This window comes from Biomphalaria glabrata, chromosome 4 (genome assembly GCF_947242115.1).
Source record: "Biomphalaria glabrata chromosome 4, xgBioGlab47.1, whole genome shotgun sequence".
Taxonomy (NCBI): Eukaryota; Metazoa; Mollusca; class Gastropoda; family Planorbidae; genus Biomphalaria; species Biomphalaria glabrata.
In genome coordinates this window covers 47,882,663-47,906,663 of record NC_074714.1, presented here as the reverse complement: position 1 = coordinate 47,906,663, position 24,001 = coordinate 47,882,663, and the positions used below count along the sequence as shown (strand labels likewise).

Sequence of the window (24,001 nt, the reverse complement as noted above, 5' to 3'; positions counted from 1 at the left end):
AACACCCTGCTCGTTAACCGTTTGCCAAAGAAACAGATAACATCATCTGCCCCATACCTCACAAGGTCTGAAAAGGAGGACCTTAAAAGGATAACATTTATTTCTAATGCTAACATCAGCAAATATTTAAAAAAAAATGCTTTTACTTTTTGTTTTATCTTTTTAATCATAACAGAAACTACATTGTAAAAGCTTTAACTATTAATGTTTTTCATTTAACTGTATCGGACTGGTCAAAAAGATTTATATTGGGCTTCACTTTCTTGGCTATAATATTGATTCTGTGAATTCCCTGACTCAGTGTATTGTCTGGCTGATTTTAACTAGTTACTCCATAGACTAGTTGCATACAAGTATTCACTCATCTCTTTTATCCACTTGTGTAGCCACTCCAACAGAACATCCACACCTACATTGAGTCTGCCCTAAGTGTTGCTGCTGACAGCAATGAGGCCCAATCCTGGACACATCTACTCAGTGCCTACAACACAGTCCTCAGAGAACGTTAGTACTTTCTCCTATGTGTGCATTATGCAAATTGTACCATATTAGAACTGCATCAGTTTGAATCATGATTTTAACTTGCTGTTACAATTTTATGTTTTGCATAGTCATTCTTAAATATTTCTTTGTCTATTTTTTTTTTTTTTTGTAATTAAGTTTTTCTTTAATAATTTTTCAGATTCACTGGAGAAAATTGGCTTATCAGATGAGTAAGTAAATTACAAGTCACTAACTATAATAATGTTTGCTTAATATTTTGTTTTCATGAAATTTTAAACAAATTATTTAATAACAAAATAAATTATTACAAAATGCAATGCAGTGAGAATTATAATTTCTTGCCAGCATGTTTTTAAAACATAATTATAATAGACCTATGACTAGAAATGTTACCAATAAAGATGAATAATGATTTGCCAGATTGCCCTTTAATAACATTTCTTTATTCTCCATAGTGACAGAAAAGGTCTGGAGAGTTCCTGGAAGAAACTGCTTGAAGCTGCAGGTGACAAGAAGACTGCTGGTACCAACCTTGTCCTCTGGTAAGCCCTTCCACTTTACTAGTTTAGAACTCTAGCTTTAAGTGAATTAAATGTTAAAAAAAAAACAACTGAATTCATTATTTTACTCAGTTGCTAGAACTGGGTTTGACCAGTAAGCTCAGTTCTAGACCCTGATCCAGAATTTAATGGAAAAAATGGAATGTTTGGTTGAGAAGCTTAGTTATCTATGAAGGGGGCTTGAGTTCGGGTTGAGTTCGACTCCAGCTGAGTTGTTTTTGTTGAGGCACCTAAAGTCAGCACAGAAACCTTCTCCCAGATACCCTTTCCGCCTCATGGGTCCACTAAAAAGATTGGACCATAGCATACTGAACAATGTGCTATACAAAAACAATTAAAAAGAAAGAAAAAAAAGTAGAAATGAAGTCATTACTGATGGGTAGCTGACATCACGACCCTTCACATTCATCTCTTAGCCTGTTGGACTGTTGGGGCACCACACATGACATCATTGTATGAAAAGCAAATATGTTGATCATTGTGCTAGTACAAATATCTTGGTCTACTCCAGTGTTTCCCAAACTTTTGACCTCTGTGTACCCCTTTTATAATTTTTGTTATGCTGAGTACCCCTCCTCCCCTCCCCCAACTTCACTTTAATTTTCTAACGGAACATAATAAAAGGGTAGCAATGTTAATGAAGTGCAACACATACCCCCTCCAAAGTCTTCCTGTACTCCCTGGGGTATGCGTACCCCACTTTGGGAAACACTGGTCTACTCAAACAGTTCGTCTCTTTTATTTTTTTACCTGTTTCTTGTTTTTTTATTTTAGGTTGTTTGACAATGTCCCCAAGATGCGTGACAGGTTTACTAAGTTCAATGCTCACCAGTCCGATGATGCCCTGAAGGCCAACGCTGAGTTCAACAAACAGGTTGATGTTATCGTCTCTGGTTTGGAGACCTTGGTCAGCAATGTCAACAACCCTGCTGCCCTCCAGGCTGGCATTGAGAGATTAGTTGATACCCATTTGAACATGCAACCAAGCATTGGTCTCTCATACTTTGGAGTAAGTGTCTGGTTATAATCATTGAGCTAGATTGTTTAAATATAGTTTTAGCAATAAATTTCAAGTTTAATAAATTATGTTCATATGTAAAATCAAAGCATAATTTTTTTTTTTAAATCTCTTGTAAGACTTATTAGCTAACATCAAGAAAAGCATATTGATAAAATAGTTAAATCTACAACTCTGTCATCTGCATTCATTGTGTTGCAGTGTTAAGATAATAGCTGGAGCTTTGTAACCACTTAATTTATTCACTTTTACCTTGGACCGTTGGGGCACACCCAAGATCTGTCTTTCTCCATCTTTCTCCATTCCTCTCTGTCCTTTGCCTTTGTCCATTGATTCTTTTATGTTGTTCTCCCATTGCTTGTCCATTGATTCTTTTATGTTGTTCTCCCATTGCTTGTCCATTGATTCTTTTATGTTGTTCTCCCATTGCTTGTCCATTGATTCTTTTATGTTGTTCTCCCATTGCTTTCTCTGTCTGCTTCTTCTTCTTTTCCTGGCACTGTACCCTGAAATCTTTGCGAGCCTTGAGGACCTTTTGATATGGCAATAGAGTTTTTTTGACAGTATTTAGCAGATCATTGTGGGATTCAATATCATGATGGTATTTATTATAAGTTAAAATTTTAAACAATTTTTTTAAATGTAAATAAACTAACAGTATTAGTGTCCCCTTGTATTTGCAGTCAGTTCAACAATACATTCATCTGTATATTGCTAAAACTCTTAACATTGCTGCTGACAGCGACGAAGCCAAATCCTGGACTCACTTGTGGGCTGCCTTTAACAAAGTTCTCAAAGAGCGTAAGTCCTGGCCTATTGCTTGCCTTTACAATTTAAATAACTCATTGGGATTTAGTTATACTTAAGATATCAACAAAATATAATGCTTTTGACAAATCAATACTGTGATCAAACATATCCAATTTCTCATAACTCACTTATGAATCTTTTAATCAAAAGAAAAAAATGTATCACTTTTTACAAAGTTTATAAAAACTCACTCTGTCTGTCTGGTACAAAATTTGAAAATGTTATTTCTCCCACTTCCCATTCTAAGATCAAGTTGAAACTTTGCACAAAACATAAATCAATAAAAAAAAAAAAACCAATTAGTTAATTAAATAGTATAAATTAATTAATTATTAATTTTGTTAGATGTCAAAAAGGGAAATAAATCTTACAATATATATATATATATATATATATATATATATATAGGGCCTATATGTCGCACTGATTAATAAAAAACAATTTTAAATCTTGTCATCAGACTCTCTAGAGAAAATCGGCATCACAGATAGGTAAGTTTTGCTGTTTATGAAGTATAGAGGGTACTAGATCTATTATTTGTAATTTAGTCTGAGTCATTAAAGTTGTCTGCATGTTTTAGAATGGATCAATATCTATTGTAAAAATCATTTAAGCTGTACTTTATTGCAGTGAAAGAAAATTATTGATCAGCTCATGGAAGAAACTGACTGCTGGTGGCAAGCAAAATTTTGGCGTAGATCTTGTTCTCTGGTAAGTTGAAATCAATTACTATAAAAGTTTAATCTTTATTTGCATGTTTTATTTAATTTTTTTGGCTCTATAAATGTGTTTTCAGTTTTAGTGGAGAAATAATATTTTAATCTATTAATTAATTTAAATGAGTGTACAAATTTATCAACATCTAAAATACATGTAATTAGACAATTTGCAATATTTAGCACTAAGAACAACAATGAATGAATCCAAAATTATTTTTTTTTCTAAATGCTTTTTCTGCCTTGTATCTCTTATCTTCTATTAAGGCCTAATAGCTGGGGCACAACATCTCACCATTTGCATTATTCCTCATTTGTTCTCAATGAGTCTGTATTGTCATTCATCCTTTTGTCTTTCTCACCTATTTCTTCCAGATAGCGTGCATTGTAGGATAAGTTTTGATATGCTTTAAGTAATAGAATAAAACTAGTAAGAAGTGTCAGTTTGAAAAGATGTATGATTCTCTTGCACATTTTCTTTTTAGTTCCGTTGCTTTTCTATAGCACATTTTCATACTTACTTATAGCCTGCTCAGTGTGCTAGGGTCCAATGTCTTCCAGTGGGGGGAAGAAGTATTTGAGACATGGTTTTGGGTTAGGTTTCTGTTATAGGTTTACTTTAATTGGGAATTTGACAAGACTATGTTAGACGGAAATTATGGGATATTAACTGAATAGGAATGATGGGATTAGTTTTTAACGGATAGACAGACATTAGTAGTAAAGCAAGAATGACTCACTCCTCTTAGTGACGAGACATCATCTTTAGTAACTGTCGACATTTGGACTGTGCCCCTTCATGTTGGATTAAAGTTGTTTATCAAGATTCATACAGTTTTCTCAAGTATGTTATAGAATTTATTATATGTTGTTGGTTGTAAAACGAACTCCAGGAGTTAGTAAATACTACTTCATCTAGACCTAGATCTACTTTTACATCTGTTTACTAAACAACCACAACATTTCAAACTGGAACTCTCTTGATAGGTAGCCAAGCAGTTTCTGCCTCTAAGCTACACATTCCACTGAAAGACTTGTCAAGAGCTCTAATTCCTTAACACATACTTATTTCTCTCATCACTCTGCAGTCCTCTAGTAACTTTAAGATTTAACGAATTGACTGTGTTAACTCATCAATTCGTCTTCTAGAATTTTTTTTCCCCACTTAACTTTTGTTGTGCGTAATTTTCAATGTAGTATTTCTCATCTTGACCAATTTCTGTGTCAGTATTAATATAAAATAAGAGACTATACAACTAACTATTCTGATAATAAAATAGTTGTAGTTAATGCTATGACTGTCTCTGAACAGGATGTTTGAGAATGTGCCCAACATGCGCGACCAGTTCACTAAGTTCGATGCCCACCAATCAGATAGTGCCCTTAGACAGGATGCTGGATTCCTAAGGCAAGTGAGTCGCATCGTTGGTGGACTTGAGACCCTGATCAACAGCTTGAATGAACCAGGAAAACTGCAAGACTCTCTGGAGAAGCTCACTGATGCTCATTTACACTTTGTTCCAAGTGTTGGCGTTGAATTCTTTGCAGTAAGTCAATACACTTCTACTAATTCATGGGTTGAAGAGGTCATTAACTGACCAACTTATGAATATCATAATTTATCAGAAATTATAATAATTGTGTCATAATCTTTTTACAATTTTTTATTTGTTGCAAATAGAAAGAATGTTATAATTCTATAGTCTTTTAGGTGGTAAGCAATTAAGTTAAAATATATTTTGCCATAGGCATAAATTCTATTATTGATCTAATTTTGACTGTTTGGGGATTATTTTCATTTGTCTTGGAATGAACAAAAATGTTTCTTACTTTCTTATTATTTCAATTATTTGTGGTTCTTATATTCACTATGCTTGTGACTAACACTTGACATTTTGCTTATTTTGCATTCAGCCTCTGAAAGATAAGATCCATTTCTTCATTGAGAAAGCTTTGAATGTTGACTCTAGCAGTGCTGAAGCTCAAGCTTGGACTGACTTGATTGGTGCCTTCAATAAAGTGCTTGTAGATCGTGAGTGCTTTTTCTGATTGAGTAATAAGTAATTAACACACTTCCGTGACAAAAGGGTATAACTTTGACTTAAAATTTTCCCAGAAGTTAAAAGGTGGTCTTAATAATAGCAACAAAATACCCTTGTATACAATTGATGACATCGACCTGTTTCAAAAACTCAGGATCATATGGATAGTTAAAAAAATGGATTATTATATCTTAATGTGTAAATTTATTTGGTTGAAATATTTTATGCCTTTTTATTACAAAGCTTATGTCAACTCTGTATGGTTAAACGTTTGTACACATTATTTCTCCCACACCCAATCTTGGCTTAAGCTGAAATTTTGCACATTTTTTGCACAATTATACCTGACAACACAAGAATCAATAAAAAAAAATTGACCAGTTAATTAACTATTGGTAATTAATAATTTGGTTTGGTATCTTGAACAAGAGAAAGAAATTGTAGTTTGACAGAGCCTTGAGTGAACATTTTTTATGCATTAAAAAAAACAATAATGTAAACATTCACTAAGATACCTTCTTCCCTCCCCCTTTCACCACTGATTCAGATAAGTGATAGGATCATAGCGCATTGAGAAAGCTAAACAAAAACAATTGATAAAAGTATTTCTAATCGCACATATTTATTATGTTTAGGTCAATCACATATATTATAACATGACTGATACAAACTATTTGATACAATTACACTTAATATAAGCTTTCTTTTTTTAAAAAAAGTATTTTTTTATGTTTTTCTTGTGGCTCTTACACTTAGTAACACAATATTGAAAACAAACCCCATTAAGTAAAAATAATTTGTTAAAAAAAAGTTCTATTGTTGTAAATTGCTTCTCATTTGCTTGCTAGCCATGCCAGCTTCATTCATTTGTTTCTCTGTCATCTTTTTCCAGATACCATTCAACACATTGGTCTGTCAGACAGGTAAGTTCATTTTATCACCTTGTGATTTAACCTTTCTAATCTGTTTTTTTTTTGTATGTTTGTTTGTTTTATTCAATGCTCAATGCTCTTTGGGCTGCAGAAGTGATGGCCATAAGTTCAGAAGCAGAGGGATGCTGGGAATTTTAGGATAAGTTAAATAGAAGGAAGTAAAATGGGTTGCCAGTTGTGCCTTTGAGCCCATACAGACCTCAGGCTTCACTATGCTCGAGGAGAACTTTATGTTTAGCTTTTAAGCTCATTTATTTTTTATGTCTGTTATTTTCTCTGAGCAACTTGAGTCTCCATTAAGTTTTTTACCTGCGCTAGGGGAAGTAAATTAATATTATTTTTTTTTTTTGCTTCTTCAAAAATTGCAACGTTTATGAATCACATGAATAGTTGACTTTTCTCCACTGGGACCTTTTTTTTTTTTTTTTTTTTGTTCTTTTTTATACTTATAATATCTTCTTATCTTGGATCCTCTTGAAGTTATGAGTTTCAATTAGAAAACATCTCATTGTTGAACTAGGATTTTTATTGTAATAGAAGTATAGCTGCTTGGCCTCTAGACTGTTGTTCAGTGTCTCAATGGTCCTGGATTTGAAACCTGCCCGCTGCTATCCCCTTCGTCTTGCAGGTTTGGGTTAGGATGTAATTATCTTCAAATTGGGAGGAGCATCAGACATGTAAAACAAATAAATAAAACAAGCATTGTTATTCTAACAGAATAGACCTTGTTGAAAAAGAAAACATGCTATTGATCTGAATCACATAAACTGCATTGTCTTTAAAGCCAATTTCAATGCTCTGATTTTTTTAAACAGTGACAGAAAAGCTCTGGACAGTTCCTGGAAGAGATTGACTGCTGGAGAGAATGGAGTTCAGAAAGCTGGCATCAACTTGGTCCTCTGGTGAGTCATTCAAGTCTAAGTCTGATATCCTAACTTTGCTGTACAGAGATACAATTCCAATTGTTCCACTTAGTTTTGGAAAAATAACTCTCAGATAATACAAATTATTACATTTTAAGCATATTTCAGATTTAAAAGTAATTAAGGCACTTGTACAGAATGTAAATCTTTTTTTTTTTGAAGATTTTTTATGAGTGAACTTTAGTAACAAATTATTTGTACATTGTAAGATGAATAGCTGTAATGATCTATATTTTAAAATTAGTATTATAGCTTTAAGATGTGTCTTTTTTTTGCATTCAGTTAAATTAGGACTCATCATATTGCGATGTAGAGAATTTTATGTTTAAGGCACTTGCTAGTGATCTTATTTTTGTGCGTACATTCTTAACTGTATTTTCAAACAGTATGTCACTAAATGATATCTAATTCAAAAATTTCTCCCCCAAAAATTGTCCATTTCAGGATGTTCGGCAATGTCCCCAACATGCGTGACAGATTCTCAAAGTTTAATGCCAACCAACCCGATGACGCTCTGAGAAACGATCCTGAGTTTTTGAAACAGGTCGATGTCATCATTGGAGGACTCAAATCTTTCTTGGATTACGTTAACAACCCCGTTGAACTTCAGGCTAACTTGGATAGAGTTGCCGAGGCTCACTTGAGCATGGACCCAACTGTTGGGGTTGAGTACTTCAAGGTCAGGAGAATTCTACAAGCCAATTATAACAAAATTTAAGAAAAGTGAATTATTGCATGTTAGATGGTGTTATCTTATAGCCTAGCTTCAAAAATATGGTCTTAAAGACTGTAAGCACTGAATGAATAGTCATTCTGTTTCCTGGTTTCTCTCCACAGGTCTTAGCTCAGAACATCCATCGCTTCATTGAGTCAACCCTTGGTGTTACTGCTGACAGTGATGAGTCCCAGGCTTGGACCAACCTCTTGGCTGCCTTTAATAAAGTCGTCAGAAATCGTAAGTAAAGAAAAACAAATCTATTTATTAAAAGTTATAGTGTATAACAGCAACATAATGGTGGCTGATAATCGCTTGACTTCTGAACCTAGAGGTCTTGAGTTTGAATCCCAATAATGACTTGGATTTCAAATGTGGGATTTTCAGGATACCTCTGAGTCCATCAACTCTAATGACATTAATGGGGGGAAAGTAAAGATGGTTGGTCACTAGCTGGTCACATGACAGCCTTGTTAATGGTGGGCTATAGAAGCATGCCCTTTACATTGGATTGCAAGGCTTGAAAAGGGAACTTTACTTACCTCACTTTTACAATAAATAAAAGTTCTTAAGTAATTTACATTTATCTTTCACATCTCTGCTAAATGATACTCTCATTAGTTGTTATAATAGAACTAGATTTTGTGTTCATTAACAAATATTGAGACAACTGTTTTAAATTTGTGAATCTATAAATGATTTATTCCATCTGTTTACAGGTACTGTGCTTAGGATTGTAACAGACAGGTATGTAACATGATCTACTTTTTAAAATATTTTTAATGCAATTTATTGAAACCTTTCTTTTAACCAATTCATCTGCTTCTAATGTGATTTCTTGTGTAGTTCAAATGCTTGAAATGTCACTATTGATAAACTTTAGGCTAAACTATAAAGCTAGAGAGAAATCATAACCTTTCTTGCTTTGTATACTAAAAACAAATGTTCAAATTTAATAAAATTCAGAACATATGCAAATTAAATTATATTTGTCACAGAATGCATTTCATGTTATGGATAATTGCACTGTGTTCTTTACAGTGATAAGGCCGCCCTTGTTAGTTCCTGGGACAGTTTAGTCAAAAAGGCTGGCGACAAACGAAGTGCTGGAGTCAACCTCGTTCTCTGGTAAATTGATTCACTTCATAAGCAAGCAATTTATTTGAAAGAGAATATTAGACTTAATTTCTTTACTTATCATATAAAAAAAAACAAATTGATTTTATAATTCTTTTGACAGGATGTTGAACAATGTCCCTAACATGCGTGGCACATTCAAAAAGTTCAATGCCAACCAGCCTGATGCTGCCCTCAGAGGTGATGCTGAGTTCCTCAGGCAGGTGGACCGTATTGTAGGAGGCCTGGAATCTTTGGTAAGGAATGCTAACAACCCAAGCCGTCTTCTTGATGCCCTTGAGAGACTCAGTGATGCACATCTTCACATGAAGCCAAGCATTGGCCTGGAATTCTTTGGAGTAAGTCCTCATTTTTAGAAAGCTTATATAAATCACTCTGTCTTTGAACACATCCATTCCCAGATCAAGTTGAAACTTTGAACAATAAACAAAAAAAAAATCAATTAAAAATTTAACCAATTGATCAATTAATTATTGGCAATTAATTATTTTGTTATATGTTCAAGAAGAGAAATAACTTCTACATTAATGAGATCTAATTGTAAGTGCAGAATTCTTTCCCTTAGATAAGTTTTTTTTTTTAATTTTTACAAAATATTTTGCTTGTTTCTAATTAAGCTATGTGATCTATGTGAGTTGATGATTGCTGAGATAATTGACCTAGATCTGCATTAACTTGTTTTGTAGTATATACATAAGTACACTTAGAAATTTTTTCTTTATTAACAGCCTCTTGCCCAGAACATCCACAGCTACATTGAATCAGCCTTAAATGTTGCCGCTGACAGCAATGAGGCTAAGGCCTGGACCCATCTATTGAGTGCCTTCAACAAAATCCAAGAGTTCAGTAAGTGTTCCATCATTTTCTTTTTGAGATTCAATAAAATAGTGAGAGAAAGTTGAGGACCAATCTCAGGGGCACATCCGAACACTGCGTTCGCTTATAACTTGTTTTCTTTTGTTTAGTGTTACTGTTCTACACTTCATACTATACACACACATATAAATATATATTTACATGTATTTATTTATTTATCCATATAAAATTAAAATCATGTAAATATAATATATATATATAAATATTCAATAATTTTAATGTATATTTTGTTTTTGTAATATGAAACATTTTGATTTTTCTTCTTTCCACAAAAGATTCCATTGCAAAGATTGGACTTTCAGATACGTAAGTTCACTTTGTATTTAAAGTAATGGCTTTTTGTTAATATGTTTACATTTTTGGATGATTACGAGTAGGACCACAAACATTTGTGTACACTTGTAGATTTTATATTGAATTTCACTATTTCCAGTGACAAGCAAGCTTTGGTCAGTTCCTGGAACACACTGATCTCTGCTGGTAAAGAAAGTGCTGGAGTCAACTTGGTCCTCTGGTGAGTGTTTTCTTTCAGACTCGATTATGGTGTTGCTCTGAAGCCTGTCTGTGTTTGTATGCACATGTTTGTGTTTACATGTCCATGTGTTTGTGTGGTCGTGTGTACAACTAGGTGTGAAGATTTTGTTTTATTTCTTGTTATTTAGTCCTCTTTCCAGCTCATCACTTTTTTTTATTCTGCTTTAAAACATATTTAGCTCTCACTCTAAACTGTTTGGCTGAGTGGCATCCTGGCTTAGAGCTTTACAATCTAAAGAGAACACTTGTATCTAATTTGAGAAAATATTTAAATATATTTTTAAAAATCTACATGTAATATTTTTATCAACAAAAACCAGGATGCTTGACAACGTGCCCAACATGCGTGACAGATTCACAAAGTTCAATGCACATGCCTCTGATGATGCTCTTAAGGCCAATGCTGAGTTCCTGAAACAAGTCAACGTGATCGTAGGTGGCCTAGAATCTCTGATCAATAGTGCCAACTCACCTGGCCAACTTCAGGCCAACCTGGAGAGACTGGTCGATGCTCACTTGCATATGACACCAAGTGTTGGTCTTGAATATTTCGGAGTGAGTTTTTATCTACTGTATCTCTTTTAAATATTAGCATTGGACATTGACTGGCTTTATGAAATTTTTCTTTAAATTGTCATTTCACTTAATCTCTTTTTTTCAGAGATAGTTCTCAACAATCACGATTAAATTTAAAGTTTCAAAAAAGAATAGTTTCCAGGTATTAAGGGTTAAAATACTCCCTCTTTCCTAGTGCTTTAAGAGCATGAAATGGGTTGCCTGAGTCAGCCAGGAAAACAGTGACTTGGCAGAGTTTAAGTCATTGGTTAAAATGCATGGTTAGATTGACCTAGGGACATGTGTTGGAAATAATCATCTTTTTTTTTAAGTAACATCTGTATTTTATAAGAAAAGAAGGGGGCCATCACTACTCTGCTTCTTTTTTTCTTATCAAGAAAGAGTTATTCAGGACTGGAGACAAATAACTTTTCAAATCCAGGTTCGCTCAATAAAGTCATTGTGGAATGTGTTTCCAAATGGCATAAACCACTTGGCTACCTAATTTGGGGGTGGAAATAGTTTTTGAATCCCAATTTGAACTAGGAAATTTTCATTGGAAAATAGATTTGAGTTGTACAGAAACCTTTAGATAGCCCTTCCTCCCACATGTTCACCAAAGAGTTTGGACCAGAGCCCAGCAAGCATGCTATAGGAGGATGGACCAAAGTTATAATAAAAATAAAATAATTGTGCTGATCACACATTCACTTTAATGTCTTTGTTTCTTAAGTTATGGTTGTTTCTTGCGCATTGCTTCCTAGCCCAAACCTCTTACAGCATGGCAAGGTGCAAACTCCGGACCTTTGTGATAACAATTCGAAGAGCATTCTACATGACCAGGCAGACACCCTGGTTTTAGAACATACAGACTTGACAAATCCTGCGAATCACTCAGCATTACAAAGCAATGACTTATTGTAGACCAAATTTATGTGGCTATTATTATTATTATTATTATTATTATTATAGCTTTTATATAGCGCTACTTTCATGCTTATAGCATGCTCAGAGCACTTTTGGTCCAATCCCTTTTGTGGACCAGTGGGGGGGAAGGGGTATCTAGGAGTTGGTTTTCCGTGCTGCCTATAGGCGCTCAGTAAACACTGCCCGTCGAGTGTCGAACCTCGAGCACCCTTCTAGGTAGCCAAGCCAAGCCAAGTTCAAGCGCACTTGGCCTCTCAACCACGCTTCCCACTATTTCATCACATGTACTCTGTGTTTCATTTAAAGAACTTAACTGACCTATGACTAACTTTTATGTTGTTTACATTTGTCTGCAGCCACTCCAACAATACATTCACCTGTACATCGAGAAGGCTCTAGGCCTGAGTGCTTCCAGTGTTGAGTCCAAAGCTTGGACTCATCTTTTGGGCGCCTTCAACAAGGTCCTCAAAGAACGTAAGTACTTAATGAATCTCCAATCATAGTCTTCCTCCTGTTTCCTGCCTCCTCACAAACAATATTTATGTATTTTTTAATGAGTTTTCACACATTTCTTACAAATATTCAAATTGATATCAGCTGCTTAAGTTTGCTCATTAATAAAATAAAGTGAAGACAACTTTCAAGCTATTTTTCTCCTATATCTGCAGATTCTGTACAGAAAATTGGTTTGACTGACACGTAAGCTATTATTTTATTATAGTGTTATGTTTCATATTAGATTTTCTTCTTTTTTTTTTTGTAATCTCTTATTGAAATTCAAGTCAAAACTCATTTTCTAAATTATTAATATTAAATAATTAACTATTTTTTGCTTTTCTTTCACATATTTTTCAAGTGAATGAAAAAAAAATGTTTTGCACTTATTAGAAATAAAATGTCTGCAGTCCAATGTGTTTTATGACACTGCTTTATTCTTTGAGTTGACAAAAGTATTATTAAATGTTGACAGTGACAGGAAATCTCTCATAAGTTCATGGAAGAAACTGTTGGCTAGAGCTGGTAGCAGACAGAATGCTGGAAACAACCTTGTCCTCTGGTCAGTCTTTGTTGATATAAATTCTGGAATTTTTTAATATTGTCACAGAGAAACTTTTTCGTTCAAATTTGTATCTTCATTTTGCTAGTAGCCATAATTTTCTAGTTTAAAGTAAAGGCTGAACTGTAAGAAAAAAAAAATGGAATAGTTAAGATTCTAAAAGCTGACTTATTAAAGAATTGTCATTGATGAAATTGTTTTTTGAATCATTGAATCGGTTTTGTTGTTGAAACAGGATGTTGGAAAATGTCCCCCACATGCGCGACAGATTCACTAAGTTCAATGCCTACCAGTCTGATGCAGCTCTGAGAAACGATCCAGAGTTCTTGAGACAAGTCGACCTCATTACCACAGGTCTTGAGTCTTTGATCAACAATGTGGACAACCCTGGTCAGTTCCAAGCCGCCCTGGAGAGACTGTCTGCTGTACACAAGAACAAGACACCTAGCATTGGTCTGGAATACTTTGCAGTAAGTGTGCACCTTAATGAAGTCATTAATACATAGTCCTCTTACTTCTTCATCTAGCAAACTTTTTGCTGCTGAGCTGTAAGCTAGAAGTCTTGTACAATTTTAAAACTTCATTGGAGCTCCTGCTTTCCAGTTCTTATTATTTTGTATTTCAAACAATTTCAATCTATTTAAAAAATAGTTGTTGTTTTTTTAATAAATATAATCAATACAGTTCAATCTGAAATGTAAGTTAAATTTTCTACAGTTACATCTGTGTCTTGATAACAACAGCCATCTCAATTCCATGTTGACATTGTTAATGTATATGTGGTGACTTAATTATCCCATCCTTTATGAAGTGATATATTTATCTATGGTTGAATATATTATGTCTAAAGACATTGGACTTGGTTAAAATATCTTCTGAGACACTTGATTCTATCTTTTTTGTTATGTTTGTGATACCTTTAGTAAACTGTGTTGCATCATTGTGACTAATGTGTGAATGTCTCTTGCAGCCCCTCCAGAGGTACATCCATCTTTACATTGAGAAGAGCCTTAACACCTATGGTGACAGTGATGAGGCCAGAGCATGGACACACCTGTTTGAATCATTCAACGAAGTCCTTAAGAAAGCATAAACAAGATAAAAGTAGATGAGCATCCTTTAAATAAACAATGGATTCTAACATTACAAAGAAGAAAAGTTAAATTAACAGTTGAATGTAATGTTTTAATAGTGGACATTGAAAAGACCAAGTAATTAAAAAGATTTTTGTTGATGTTTTATGTATGAAATATTTTGACTTTTTGTCACTATGACATTGCATTGATGGTTCATTTCTGAAGTGATATAACTTTACTGTAGAGAGAAAAATTCAAATGGATTTTAGTGTGTGACTATTTGTAGTAGAAATACCAATGGATTTTTTTTTAGCTTGAATACAAAACGGGTAATAACATTTTTTAATCATAACACATTTATCTATTACATTTATATAAGTGCCTTTATGTTGTAGTTAGTAAAAAAAATGAGTCTACATCGAACTTATGCACTGTAAGATTCTCCTAAATGAGCAGCTGGAAATGTTTACTAAAAGCTGTTACGACAATAGAATTGAACAAAATGACACATCATCAACATAAAAAAAAACATCTTAGAAAATCCTAGAACAACAAAAAGGCACTTATAGTCATTCTTTTCATGTATAAAATGTATTTTTTTTTGTGCTCAATTTATCTGTCCACTTCATGTTTGGAAGTTAGTGTTAAGTCTCTGGACTGCAATAAATGTTATGTATACAACGACACAGATTGTTGATCTGTCTTTCAAACGTGGTGCATTCTATGTACTTTCAGTTTGTCAGTATGTTTTGTGTCTCCTTAAGGATTTGATTCATTAAACTGGATGCTATGAAACCAATGACACTAGTCTTATTGTTGTATTGGTTGGACTTTTGTCTGTTGTGTCACATCACAGTTACAGTAGAACACTAATGGTGTCTAGCTCAAGCCGAAGACATTTGATAATTCTGTCATGATTTTGCAATTTGAAATGTCATTTTTCAAATCTGATATAAATCCAAGTGTATGCATTGAAAAATAAATTGATTGAAATTAGTCAAAAGAATAAATTGAGGAAATACCTAATCATTAATTAGAATCCAGCTTCATATATAGACGGTAATAACATTGGCATTGACTTTTCAAATGACCCTTAATTTGAGGACCTCGTTCTTGCATACATCCATGATTGAAAAATAAATTGATTGAAATTAAGTCAAATGAATAGATTGAGGAAATACCTAATCATTAATTAGAAGCCAGCTTCATATATAGACGGTAATAACATTGGCATTGACTTTTCAAATGACCCTTAATTTGAGGACCTCGTTCTTGCATACATCCATGATTGAAAAATAAATTGATTGAAATTAAGTCAAAAGAATAGATTGAGGAAATACCTAATCATTAATTAGAAGCCAGCTTCCTATATAGACGGTAATAACATTGGCATTGACTTTTCAAATGACCCTTAATTTGAGGACCTCGTTCTTGCATACATCCATGATTGAAAAATAAATTGATTGAAATCAAGTCAAAAGAATAGATTGAGGAAATACCTAATCATTAATTAGAAGCCAGCTTCCTATATAGACAGTAATAACATTGGCATTGACTTTTCAAAAGACCCAAAGTTTGAGCACCTCGTTCTTGCATACATCCATGAGGAAGATGTGTACTTTTTGTGTTGTCTTTTTCTCTTGGAAATGTACTCTCGTATTAGTAGGGCCCAATTAGAGTTCAGTCACACTCAACTTATCAGGACCTTAAAGAGGAGGGGATGTATCCAAAGATGAAATGACTGGGGGGAAGTGACCAAAGAAGAATACTGGCCGGGTATTAAGTAATACGGGATGTCAATCTATATATATATATAATGTTTGCGGACGAAATATAATGTAATGAATGAACTGTACAAACTATTATTTAAGTATAGGCTTTACAAAGTTGGGTTTCATGGTGAACTGTGGAGCGTTAGGATTTCTGAAAGAATGGGAAATAATACTCAATTCTTTGCTTTTAAATAATGTGTTATCTCCCTTTGTCCCTTTGTGCATAATTTTAAAAATTAAAACCATAGACTATATATGCAGACTCAGTTTATAGGAACCAAAAGGTCAATGCTTACAGAAGATGTAAAGATCACAGAAATCAATGTTTAAAATAATCTCTCAATCGGATATTTCAATTTTTTAGGCTTTTTATTTCGACAAAAATGTAGATCTATATTTTTTTATCATAATGTCTTTTTATTCGGTATTTATAAGACGAAACGATTTGATGGTCCTCTTAATATGCATGATGTCCAGACTTTTACTCGGTGAACAGTATCCAGCAATTGGTCAATGACTCATTGATTATGCTAATGCCTTATTACGCAAGGTGTAGACATTCTAATTGGATGTATCACACATCCACGTTCGTTGAGATTGTTGACTGCTCCCAATAGAACGTAACCATCTTCTTTTTTGAAGTAACGTCTGGGTTATATAAGATAAGAATGACATGAGCTTTCTCATCCAATAAGATAGTGTTCCACAAAAACAATAAACCCCAAACTTTCGCTCATTTCGGAAGTCAGTGTGACTGGTAAAAATTAAAAAACAAACTCTCTAATTCAATAAGACAAAACTGTTTTAAGATGTATGTACACTGGATGAGAATTTAATTCTACTTCAGCATCGTGTATTTTGTACTTTAATTGGATGTACAGTACATGGCGGAAAAAACTAAAAATGGCTCGTTTTTTTTTATTGGTGTATCCGGTGTAAAAACTAAAGGAAATGTTGATAAGCTAGGTGTCTTTGAAAAGGTTTAGGATGAATTTTTTTTTTTTGTTGCACTATTTAGTACTGCAGAATCAAATTATAAAAGTTCTTCTGTTTATAATACACATTTATTTGAATATGAACGAAGCATTAGACTTTCACTATTTGACCCAAAACGTATTTTAAAACAAGATTACAAAGACAGTTCGTGTGGAAACACAAACTCAAAATCGGCCCCCACCCAGGGCAGGTTTCAATATTTTCAGGAAGAATATCAGAATGAAATTCTATCAAAGGCAAATGACAGAGAAGAATGGAGAAAGAAGGTTAACAGATCTAGTGTTGTGCCCCAATCAAGGGATAGGTGAAAGTGAATTATCTAAAATATCATTATGTCGGATTTTCGCATCTTTTCTAGTTTACGAGATCTAACTGGGACAGACGGATGAACAGAGAGACCACACAAAACTAATAGCGTCTTTTCTCCTTTCGGGGGCCGCTAAAAATGGACAACTAGCTAAAGGTAATGGAGGATTCATACGAAGATCAACTGCCATTTATTTCCCTCAATCAATATAAAACTAAATTAATTATCACAAATTAATTAATTATTTTGTTTTTATTGATTCATATTTTGGGAAGTGGGAGAAATAACGTGTACAAAAATTGTATTAGACAGAGTGAGTTGATCTTAGCTCTGCAACAAAATAAGTACTTACACATACAGAAAGAAATCGAAAAATAAACGAAAAACAACAAAAACAAAATTAAAATGACAAGAAAAACGAATGGAGCCAATTAACATGAATCAATAGCAAGGACAACTGGCATAATCTAGACATGCCAGGGTGGCACTAGTGACTCAATAGGGAATATTTGCTAATTACAGGACAGTTCCTGCTATACCATTTGTTCAGACTAAATGGCATACCTCACTCATTCCCATAACATAAAGGGCAAAAATATCGTCAAGCTTCGTTAATAAGAGATTTTGGTTGGCGCTCACGTGGGCGCCTGCATTATGTGAAGCGTGCAAAAAGCTAATTAACGAAATTCCAAGTTGTTGTTGTGTGGTACTTTTCGGTAGCGTGTTATGATCAAAAGGTTAGGCTACATTGACTTACGATTTACAGGTTAAATTGACCTCGCTTTTTTTTACCAGGTCAGGTTGACATAAAGATTTAATGTGTTATTAAATATTAAAAAAAAATACCCAGGATGCAACATCTAGCCAATACTTCGGTAAAAAAAAATATAAACAGAGTTTTTGATTATCTGTTTTAATTTTTTAAAATGATTTTTTACTTGTTTTAAGTCAGAAATCTCATCCTTATGTTCAGTACTTGCCATCTACCTTGCGATACACATATGTATTCTACTTCTACTCTTACTTTTTAGACCAGTTATGTTCAAACTAAGGTCCGACACGTGACCCTGTACTATTCGGCCCCTATAAGCTTCTACCCAACGTGCCCAATGAAGCTACACAGATTCGGCTTTATCGGACATCAATAAATACATGTCGAGAATGTATACGCCGCTTAGGCTAAAATCGCTTTCTCTTCTTTGTTACTGCATTGTGTAGTTTTAAAAATATAAACCGGATCTTAAAAAAAAAAAAACGAAATGTAAACAAAGGGGAAACTAGTGAGTTGAAAAGTGCATCTTGCTAATCATCTCTTGCATTCTTCCTAAAAGTATGATTCGAAGAAGATGAGGTGCACATCGTCTGAAAATACGCATGCGCATTGTCCCAGCCTCTGTGTGGCAGCAAGTTCACAGAGAGGTAGAAATGAATAAACCGGCAAAGAAACGAATAGAATCCCCCAGTGTGCTGCCTTATGGAATCGTGTTAATAGCACTTGACGGGGATGAAAGAAAGGAGTTTTTTTTGTCAACGTTGTAGTGTGTAGCGAAAATGAGTGGTATACTTCTGGTGTTCGGTCTTCGGCCTCTTTAGTTCCAAATGACTGATGAATTAGATTTGTTGAAAAAAAAAAGGTGAGGTACATTTATAAATATTCATTCCAAAGGAAGGAATCCGCCGCCTTAACTCCCATGTGACTCCCGATAAACAAAAACTCGATTCTCATGACAGTCACAAATTTGAAAAATCCAATACATATAAAGCAGGCAATTTTTCTGAGAGATTTCAGAAATACGGCTGTGTTCCTGTGTAGGTATAGTTCGTATTTGCTTCCAATAAAAGAATTTGTCTCCGGTTAACTCAGCAGTTCTCAACCTTTTTAGTTACTCGACCCCTTAATATAATTTCCCACTAGGCGGCGACCCCAATTCGTAAGTTCTTTTTTCGTTTACAGATAAATAAATTTGTGCTAAAAAAAGTGTTATCATTCAGACTTGCATTTATTTACTTTTCGACTACGTATTCACTAGATACTTGTCACATATTTCAATAACAATTAGACAAATATGGCGAAGTATGGTTAACAGTCTTTGATACAGTCAACTACATTCAGTTACATTGTTACAGATATAGTGTTTCGACAGTATTTTCAAACACGCAGCTGGTAGTGCGAAGGTTGAGCTTGTTTCCGTTCCACCAGGTCAGGAATTCAGTAGCTCAAGAATGTCACCTTCTGTATCAAGTCTGTTTCTGAATTTGGACTTAATAACAGGCTGGAAAACTTTGTTTCACAAACATTAGTTCTTGGAAATGGAAGAACACAATCTCAAACAGAATAAGATAGGAAAATGTTTGAATACAAAGTACGGTTCAAATCTGCTTGTAACAGCATGTTAGAATGGACAAAGAAAAAACTTTCAATGAGGAATAGACAAAAAAAAAATCAAAATTTTCTGGCTATTCGTCATTCGACCCCCAAAGGGGTCGCGATCCACAGGCTGAGAACCCCTGGGTTAACTCCTATACCCTCCCCCCTCCACACACACAACACACACACACACGAAGGAAATATTTTTTACAACATTACAACTAAAGTATTTTTTCTCATGTTTTGGAAGGCCACATAAAACACTTCGGCGACTTGAAGTTTAAGGTCAAGGTCATTTTCTAATGAGAAACGGAAATCATTTCCAAAAAGTATTTTTCTTCTCCGCTTGTCTCCCCTTTTCATTTTTCTTCTTTAATTTCATCCACTTCCCTGGCCATTTTTATTTGATTTTTTTAGGGGAGAATTCATTAAAATATTAATGTACAAAGACCACTATGTGTAGAACTATAATGTATTGTCGGAAACGTGAAGAGATGTACACACAGTGGCGTAGCTGGGGTGGGGGGAGGAGGGGGGATAATTTGAAAATCCCCACTGGCCCCCACTTGAGGGGGGCCCATAAATGTGTTGTTTTTTTTTACATTTAGAAATTAAAATTAAATACTATCCTAAATGCAGGGCCCCCAAAGAGGTCAAGCAACCCCTCCCGGCCCCCAAACGATGGGAAATTCCTAGCTACGCCCATGTGTACACACACACACACACACATATATATATATATATATATATATATATATATATATATATATATATATATATATATATATATATATATATATATATATATATAAGATGACGTAAGATGGGTGGAGCCTTTGTTGCGGCCAGTGTGGTTACACTTATTTACAATTTACAGAGTTAGTTGAGATTACAGTTGGGTGTGTCGGAGCCAAGTGCCTATGTGTGTGTGTGTGTGTGTGTGTGTACATGCATGTTTGTGCATGTGAATGTGTTTGTGCGTGTGTGCTTGTGTTTAGTTAAAACCCTTGTCAGCGACACTTCATGCAATGTCAGAATTTTTTTTGCAACGGCGGAGCTTTTTCTTCCAAAGCTTCTATCAACTCACTCTGTCTGTCTGTCTGATATTCATTTTGAGCTCATCATTTCTCCTACTGCCCATTCAACTTAAAACGTTGTACAATTGTCGAATTAAAAAATTAACCAAAGGCGCGGTACCTGGTGCGAAATCCCCACTCGCCACCCACTAAGGCCGCCTCTGCTACGAGGACCTCGACTACCATCGGTACATGGAACATCCGGCCTTCAGAGACGCTGGAGATGGATAGGTCACTGTGTTCTCGGCAGGAGCGTTTTAAAGAAAAAGGTGCGTGCCGCCTATATTTTAAATCAATTCATCACGATTCTTTTCTTTAACGATCTTAATTAATCTGCAGTTAAAATAAGCTTCTTTTTTCTTTGATTAGGCATGTGAAATACAAGTAATCAAATGTGTGATCGCCTCACACTTTTAGAATAAGAAACGACTTAGTAAACGTTAGCGAGTTCAGGAAGAGTAGTTACCTAATAGGAGTGTGGCATTTTGAAGCGAAATGTTGGAGGTTCCCGTGTGCTCGGCCTTCGGCCTCGTCTCTAATCCCGAACTTCGTGGGTTTCGGGCCCATGGTAATAGGGATGTGGCATATTGACATCGCCTTGTACCTCCCCCAGACAGAACAACAGTTTCGACAGACCTGTGGATGACCTAGTTTCCAGAGCCTCGGCTCTATTTTCTCGACAATTTCATATGGTCGTCCCGCGCTTAGGGCAGCAAGCTCTATAGTCTATACAAAGATATCGGCCACAGGCGACTTCCAAACAGCCTCTTCCCAGACATTTTAGGTCATCTAAGAAGGCCCGACGTAATGAGATTCAGTCTATAAATAAACAGACAACATAAGAGGACGTAATAAAAAGAGGGGAAACAGCACACCATTTGCCACCAAAGCTGTTGCGTGATAAGATTGCGTTAGCCATCTAGACACGAGTTTCTTAAACTTTGTTTTTTAATCAATATTTGCTTTGGTATTCCATGGACCTCTCGCAGGATATATAAACAGCTAGTCTCAGTAGGTTGTGACACACGTACACATCAGTAGGCTTACTTTTCAAATCTTATCTTATATAATACAGACGTTACTTCAAAAATGAATATGATTACCTCCTACGCGTCATGCATTTAGTCATACATATTAAACAATGACCTAAATTCTACTAAGTCACTGGTTTTCCTGGCTAGCTCAGGCAACCCATTCCATTCTCTAATAGCACTAGGGGTGCCCTAATTTAATCTTTAATTAAATCTGTACCGTAACACGGTGATCGCTAGAAAAAAAAAAGGTCATCTGTTTCTTTAACAAGCAGGGTGTCATGTGGCCAACACAACGACCATCCGTCTTAACTTTCCCTAACCAAAGTCAAAGAGCTGGGTGGCCTAAAAATCGAGAAATTAAAAATCCCAGTCTTTACCGAGATTCGAACCTATGACCCCAGCTTCGAAAGCCAAGCGCTTAACCACAGCCACCGCGCCCCATTGATGGCCAGCAGGGTCTGAATTTATTATGGGTTGACACGGATAACGTAGTACAGTATTGTTTGCCCTCTTGTCATATTTTCTCTTGGGTCATCAAACCCTGTGAGTGCGTCTCGTAAAACACAATACGGGAGGATATAACTGGCATCTGCTAACTTGTGACAATAAACATTCAGACTTGACCTTCAGAGAGAAGAAAGTGCATGTCTTCGTTCCATCCCAACTCGGTGTAAAAGTCAAATGTAGGTTGGTTGTACCCTTGAAGTCCTCCCACACGCACATACACAAACACACACAGATTCCTGCGGGTGTTACGTAATGAGATCGAGCACCTTTACACACATCTGTATGTAGTTAGCAAGCTAGATTTCATTGCTTATAGATGAACTTGGCAATGAATTGTATGAACATTAGAATGACATCAGCTTTCATGTCATTGTGCTACACGTCGCTGATGTCAAAATACATGTCAAATGCTTCAACATTTTGTAACATTAAAAACAACATAAAATGACGCAATAATGACTTAATATTATTATTAATAATATTATTATTATTAATAATAGTAAAAAATATGTATAAGCAAGAGAAATTGGCAATAATCATCGACATTACAGGGTCTTTATCCAGGGCCGGATTTAGAATTGAAAAGGCCCTAGGTTATTTGAGATATGGGGCCCCTTGTATTCAACGTAAGTTCCCACTGCTTTCTTCAAAATGATTGAAAATATCCCTGAAAGAACGAAGAAGAAGAATAATCTTTGGAGCCATTTTTGGGAGCCAAAGCTAGTTGGGGGCCCTAACGAAACGAAAAAAAAAATCAAACAAACAAACAACTAAGTTCATATTCCTTTTAGATAACAACAAATAACATATGATAAATATGACGACAGATGAAATACAGTAAGCAATACTGTTACAAAGTTGGAAACAGACCAGCTTCTAGTTTTTTGCTGCGAAGATAAACTCATGTTAAGAAATCTTATGTTTCTTTGGAACATTCCGTACCATATACCTGTTATACTATCACAACATTTACAGAAATATTCTTTCAAGTTCGTAGTTACGGGATAGCGCGTACGCAGTCCCCATACGCAAAAATTATGCATCCGAGGCACCCACATTTGGGGTGGTCGCAGGCTTCAGCCCGCCCTAACTGCAATGGACGAGCCTCGACCTGGGAGGACAACCTTATTGATCATTGTCCGCCTATGCCAGGTAAGTATAAAAGATGTTCGTTATTGGAGTATTTGAATGACAAAAATAGAACGTAATTGTGGTTTGTAATGGCTACATAAAAGTTGCTCTCTATTAAATCCTTTTTTTTTTTTAAATTCTATAATTGCGCACCATCTGTTGTTTAGTTTTGCACCGCTATAGTAATTCAGTATGGAACATTTTCTATTTATGGTAGTCTCTCATAGAGGTAAAAACCGCATGGCTGCCTATCAAGGGGTCTCGAGTTGTGTTTGATGAGGACTTTAAGGCTGTACGTAAAACTTCTCCCCTTCAAAGAAGTCCAGTAGGGAATCGGCGCGGATGGTGCCGTTATGGCATTGATCGTTAGAAAGGCTCTTCACCCCTGGCCTGTCTGAGGGCTCCCAACAGTGACAGCCATGAACTGG

The 24,001-nt window shown here is 35.1% G+C and overlaps 1 protein-coding gene, 1 long non-coding RNA gene and 1 other non-coding gene across 3 annotated transcripts in view; 1 reads left to right on the top strand and 2 right to left on the bottom strand.

Annotated features, from left to right (window-relative positions):
• The window catches only part of LOC106077292 (uncharacterized), a 33,806-nt gene extending 18,625 nt beyond the window's left edge, over positions 1–15,181 (top strand). The window contains exons 31-55 of the mRNA XM_056025781.1: positions 387–504; positions 683–713; positions 960–1,046; positions 1,839–2,073; positions 2,766–2,883; positions 3,353–3,383; positions 3,523–3,603; positions 4,921–5,155; positions 5,523–5,640; positions 6,543–6,573; positions 7,398–7,484; positions 7,950–8,184; positions 8,343–8,460; positions 8,940–8,967; positions 9,262–9,348; positions 9,461–9,695; positions 10,086–10,203; positions 10,509–10,539; positions 10,667–10,747; positions 11,088–11,322; positions 12,606–12,723; positions 12,918–12,948; positions 13,220–13,306; positions 13,542–13,776; positions 14,277–15,181. Coding sequence (XP_055881756.1) covers positions 387–504; positions 683–713; positions 960–1,046; positions 1,839–2,073; positions 2,766–2,883; positions 3,353–3,383; positions 3,523–3,603; positions 4,921–5,155; positions 5,523–5,640; positions 6,543–6,573; positions 7,398–7,484; positions 7,950–8,184; positions 8,343–8,460; positions 8,940–8,967; positions 9,262–9,348; positions 9,461–9,695; positions 10,086–10,203; positions 10,509–10,539; positions 10,667–10,747; positions 11,088–11,322; positions 12,606–12,723; positions 12,918–12,948; positions 13,220–13,306; positions 13,542–13,776; positions 14,277–14,399 — 2,934 coding nt within the window. The 3' untranslated portion in view covers positions 14,400–15,181. The remainder of the gene's footprint in view (positions 1–386; positions 505–682; positions 714–959; positions 1,047–1,838; positions 2,074–2,765; positions 2,884–3,352; positions 3,384–3,522; positions 3,604–4,920; positions 5,156–5,522; positions 5,641–6,542; positions 6,574–7,397; positions 7,485–7,949; positions 8,185–8,342; positions 8,461–8,939; positions 8,968–9,261; positions 9,349–9,460; positions 9,696–10,085; positions 10,204–10,508; positions 10,540–10,666; positions 10,748–11,087; positions 11,323–12,605; positions 12,724–12,917; positions 12,949–13,219; positions 13,307–13,541; positions 13,777–14,276) is intronic.
• Positions 13,162–14,361, bottom strand: LOC129925709 (uncharacterized). The gene is made up of 2 exons (XR_008777433.1): positions 14,224–14,361; positions 13,162–13,429 (listed from the first exon to the last, which is right to left on the bottom strand). It is a non-coding gene; the product is annotated as an uncharacterized LOC129925709 (long non-coding RNA).
• An 8,259-nt stretch (positions 15,182–23,440) lies between the features above and the next one.
• On the bottom strand, positions 23,441–23,602 carry LOC129926109 (U1 spliceosomal RNA). The gene has a single exon (XR_008777800.1). It is a non-coding gene; the product is annotated as a U1 spliceosomal RNA (small nuclear RNA).
• Positions 23,603–24,001: the final 399 nt, after the last annotated feature.